General features: G+C 41.5%; 2 protein-coding genes across 2 annotated transcripts in view; both read right to left on the bottom strand.

Annotated features, from left to right (window-relative positions):
• Nucleotides 1-29: 29 nt before the first annotated feature.
• LOC118417005 (mixed lineage kinase domain-like protein) lies at nt 30-3,666 on the bottom strand. The gene is made up of 6 exons (XM_035822323.1): nt 3,361-3,666; nt 2,807-2,970; nt 2,394-2,443; nt 1,933-2,070; nt 1,563-1,598; nt 30-1,223 (listed from the first exon to the last, which is right to left on the bottom strand). The coding sequence occupies exons 1-6, from the start codon at nt 3,514-3,516 to the stop codon at nt 1,201-1,203; spliced, it is 567 nt and encodes a 188-aa protein (XP_035678216.1). The 5' UTR covers nt 3,517-3,666; the 3' UTR covers nt 30-1,200.
• LOC118418093 overlaps nt 3,559-3,787 on the bottom strand; it is a 6,278-nt gene continuing 6,049 nt past the window's right edge. Inside the window, exon 5 of the mRNA XM_035823921.1 lies at nt 3,559-3,576. Within this exon, the coding sequence (XP_035679814.1) occupies nt 3,559-3,576 (18 nt within the window). The remainder of the gene's footprint in view (nt 3,577-3,787) is intronic.

The raw sequence follows: 3,787 nt of genomic DNA, 5'->3' as shown, positions 1-3,787 counted from the left end.
CTCAAAACAACCATCGATGCCAACGGCGTTTTGTAGTGAGGCGATGACTGTTGCTGACACCTGTTTGTAGATTAGCAGCTGGAGGGCTGCAGTACTGCAACTGAATAATACTTTTAATAGGGGTCGCTTTTGATACATGCAAATAATTTGGTCAACTATCATAAAACGCCATAGGGAATCGTGATTAATCGTCACGATCCCGCTGGGTCCAAATGTGTAAGTAAGAATCTGAAAAAGACGCTAGATGTTAGACATTACATCATGTAGTACTAACACCTTTTCTGTCGTTTTAGATCTATGTTTCAGGTCGCTTTAAGTGAACAGGAGAAAATGGGCTCAGGTTGACTTGTAGTATTAGCGTCTCATCATTCCTGTAACTCTTCCAAGCTTTTGCTCTCTTAATTGCAACATTTCCATCCCATCTTTCCCACAAACTCTTCCAAACAACTCTTCCAAACATGGCCTTTATACAATGCCATATGGAAAACCCTCGAGGGCGTGCCAAGTTTAAGTTCCTGATCTTTGCACAGATTTACGTTTTTCCGCAGCCTAGTGGTACTGGAGGGACCTGGGAGGTAAGGAGTTCCTCAGAGAGAGTGAAAATGCCTTGCCATGAGAGAGAGAGAGCGGTACTGACAAGTAAAGCTAGTTAGATAAATTGTATTCATACATATTCCAAAGCACAAGTGAGTGTGTTCAAGGCCGTATATATCGATTCATTTCAATTCAGAAGAGCATTTCATTCGAAAAAATATATTTAGGCTGTCTTTATGACTTAATGTAATTAACGTTACGTCTAGAACGAGATCTTCGCACAGATACACACAAATATTTGCCCCATTTTACTACTAATACACTAGTCTTAGTAAAACATAAAACTTACGTTGATACGTACATACGTTTCAAAGACACCTATTGTGATACTCCACACGTAAATTCTTCTGAATCATACATATAGCTTGAACATGTTAGCTTTACCAAAACGTCCAAAAGTGGTGTTAACTACTTGAAGATCTAAAATAAAATACTGGCTAAACGTAGTAGAAATCCTTATAGCATGCATGTCAAAAACATTGACATTGTTAATGTTGGTCATAGGCAAGCCGCTGCCAATGTCCTTGCATTGCTGGTGTCATGTTGAACGTATTCAATATGCCGAAGTGTGTGTCCCTTGCTGCTGTCTGTGGTCTGTGTCTGCCATCATGAGGACGCCTTGCTGACACCTGTGGGACAGTTAAACTATTAGCCTTCATGATCTTCTTGTAAGATACGTACAGTGTCAAACATATGTGAGGAGCATGAGCTTCTACACACATGGATCAACTTTAAGCATACCTGTTATCTTATTGGTTTACATGTACTGAAGGACATTTAAACACCATTTTTTTTATATAAGAAGTTATCCACACAGTCACCCTTTCCTTGTCAATAAAATAAAGCAAGACTGTCCATTTACAAAATGAAGTTCCTTGTGCTAACGTACTATACAATGAATCACCAGAAAACTGTGCAGAAGTTTCTGGTTAATGATTGGACATACAGTATTAGTTTGTGGAACGTACTTTGGATAAACGCATCCTGCAAGCCGTCTGCGATTTCTGGGGACAAAGAGAACAAAATGACCATGAGTCTCTATGGTTATGATAAAAGATGCTTATAAACACTGATGACTAGTAGTCTAACACAGAATTCCGTTTTTTTTTTTTCATTTTTACAATATCTGCATGATAATCCTGCATTCGTATTTCGTACTGGTTTATCTGACTTTGAGATGAATCTTGTTTGAAATGGCTTTCATCTCTGAAAGTGCCATGCTACAGTTGATAAATACGCTGGTTTCATTTCTGTTATAGGGATACAAAATACTACAACATACAAAGTACAACCAGTTGTAATAACAATATAAGACCAATAGTCTTCCGTCATAATTACCTGCGGAGAGAGGACGCAAGGCTGGATCGAAAGCCCTGCAGGCGTCGATAACGTGGCGGAACTTGGCTGGACAGTCAGCCGGGACGTCCTCAGTCTTTCCAGCCTTCACAAACTCAGCAATGGCGGTTTGGCTCATGTCTGAGGGTTAAAGTGAATCATTAGATCTATACCTACAATGAAATATGACTATAGGTAACATTTAAAGTTGTTTGACAGGTTTCTAGTATTACTAAAGTGGGACAATATGCTGACCAATACCACATATTGGTTATTATGATGGCTAGATGCTTTAGTTAAGGGTAGTAATGGATATTCACTGACCGTTTTAATGCAGACTGTAAACCCATGGCCATCGTGTGTCTAGGCCTTCAGCCTTTTACTGACCAATAACGCCTCCAAATAAGTCTACAGACGAAAAAAACTGATTCAAGTTGGAGGGCGACGTAGATCAAGGACGTTACCTTTGAAAGGAAGCTCCCGGCTTGCGATCTCATGCAGGACAATTCCGAACCTAAAACGGAGAGGGAACAGCAACATCAGCTGAGGACTAGTTTGAAGATGGTAGTATTTTGTAAATGTTTTGGTCCAAACATTTCCTTACTCCAAACTGTTCGTAGGCCTATAGAAAATAATATTACTGACAACTTACAATTTAGGACTTCCACAATCTTAGAAATTTTGTCGCAAAAAAAAACAGTGATGCTCCACACCAGATGCACCCAGCAACCGACTGTATGATACATATTGTTTTATTCATCGATGGACTCAATGGTGATGTTGTTGTCAGTATAACTATAAGCTCTTTAACTGGTTAACGTTACAAATACTTGTCGCTAAAGAAATTGACATCTATGTCTGTATTACAAGCACTTACGAGTATGACTCTGCTCGGTCATCGTAGGGTGTATTGATGTTACCCATCCTCTCCGGAGCCACAAACGTGACGGTGTGCCGTGTGGAGGACGGTCTGCCCCTTCGGCTCGACCGCCCATGCTTTCTCGCAGAGGAACGGGTAGTGGTCAGGCCGAAACCTGTCAACTGTCAAGTAGACACAGACATAAACTTGAAACTTTGCATATGGGGTGAATAATGCTAATTTAAAGACGTTGTAATTCTTAAACCCGTTTACTCAAACGGTTTAGAATACAGTAATAAAACAGTAGCCTGATTTAATCGCGCTTCTCAGGCCCGTCCTACATTCTACGCCCATCCGCGGGGAGGAGTCTACAAGCTCCGGATAGCGGAGTTTGCGTTACACAGACTAATAAAACAGGAAATAATAAAGAAGATTGATTTTGATTTTTTGGCCGACGAGTGATGAAGATGTCGCGAGTGAAAGACTGTCCAACTGGCCGGCATTTCTTGTTACTTAAATCTAATCTTATAGAAAATTCAATAGAACCGTTGAACAAGATGACTGTGACTCACCTTGACATGCATGTTCCCGTCCACTAGGAACTTCCTGGTGTTGACAGACGTCACAGTGTAGCATGGCTGTCTTGCCGTGGTGCAGAGTGTAGAGTCCCCTGGCCCCCTCCAGCCCCATGCGCACCCTGCGGTCCCACGGCAGGTCGTACTTCTCATCCTGCAGCACGTCCCTCAGGGTACCCAGCTCCGCACACTCCATCACCAGGAGGTAGCTGCCTGAGGAAATGGTACAACTGTGTCACTTCAAAACACCCCTCAATCTCACAAAGGGCTACCATATCATGATACAACAACCTACACAAAGGTGAACTAGTCCTTATATCATGTGTTTATTCATCATATCTTTATATCATAAGTCAATCACTTTAGCCATATCGTACGGTAAGGGTACATTACTGAAGCGGCGCACGCAACTGTCTAGTGCAAG

This window comes from Branchiostoma floridae, chromosome 6 (genome assembly GCF_000003815.2).
Source record: "Branchiostoma floridae strain S238N-H82 chromosome 6, Bfl_VNyyK, whole genome shotgun sequence".
Classification (NCBI taxonomy): domain Eukaryota; kingdom Metazoa; phylum Chordata; class Leptocardii; order Amphioxiformes; family Branchiostomatidae; genus Branchiostoma; species Branchiostoma floridae.
The sequence above is the reverse complement of the archived record's forward strand: the minus strand, read 5'-3'. Positions and strand labels throughout refer to the sequence as shown.

What these genes read in the sequence shown, in the direction of transcription:
- LOC118417005 (XM_035822323.1), bottom strand. Translation starts at nt 3,516, where the DNA reads ATGAGAAGTACGACCTGCCGTGGGACCGCAGGGTGCGCATGGGGCTGG. An exon ending in GACCGAGCAGAGTCATACTC is followed by an intron (nt 2,444 to 2,806) that starts GTAAGTGCTTGT and finishes TCTCCGTTTTAG; the next exon opens with GTTCGGAATTGTCCTGCATG. An exon ending in CTTGCGTCCTCTCTCCGCAG is followed by an intron (nt 1,599 to 1,932) that starts GTAATTATGACG and finishes CTTTGTCCCCAG; the next exon opens with AAATCGCAGACGGCTTGCAG.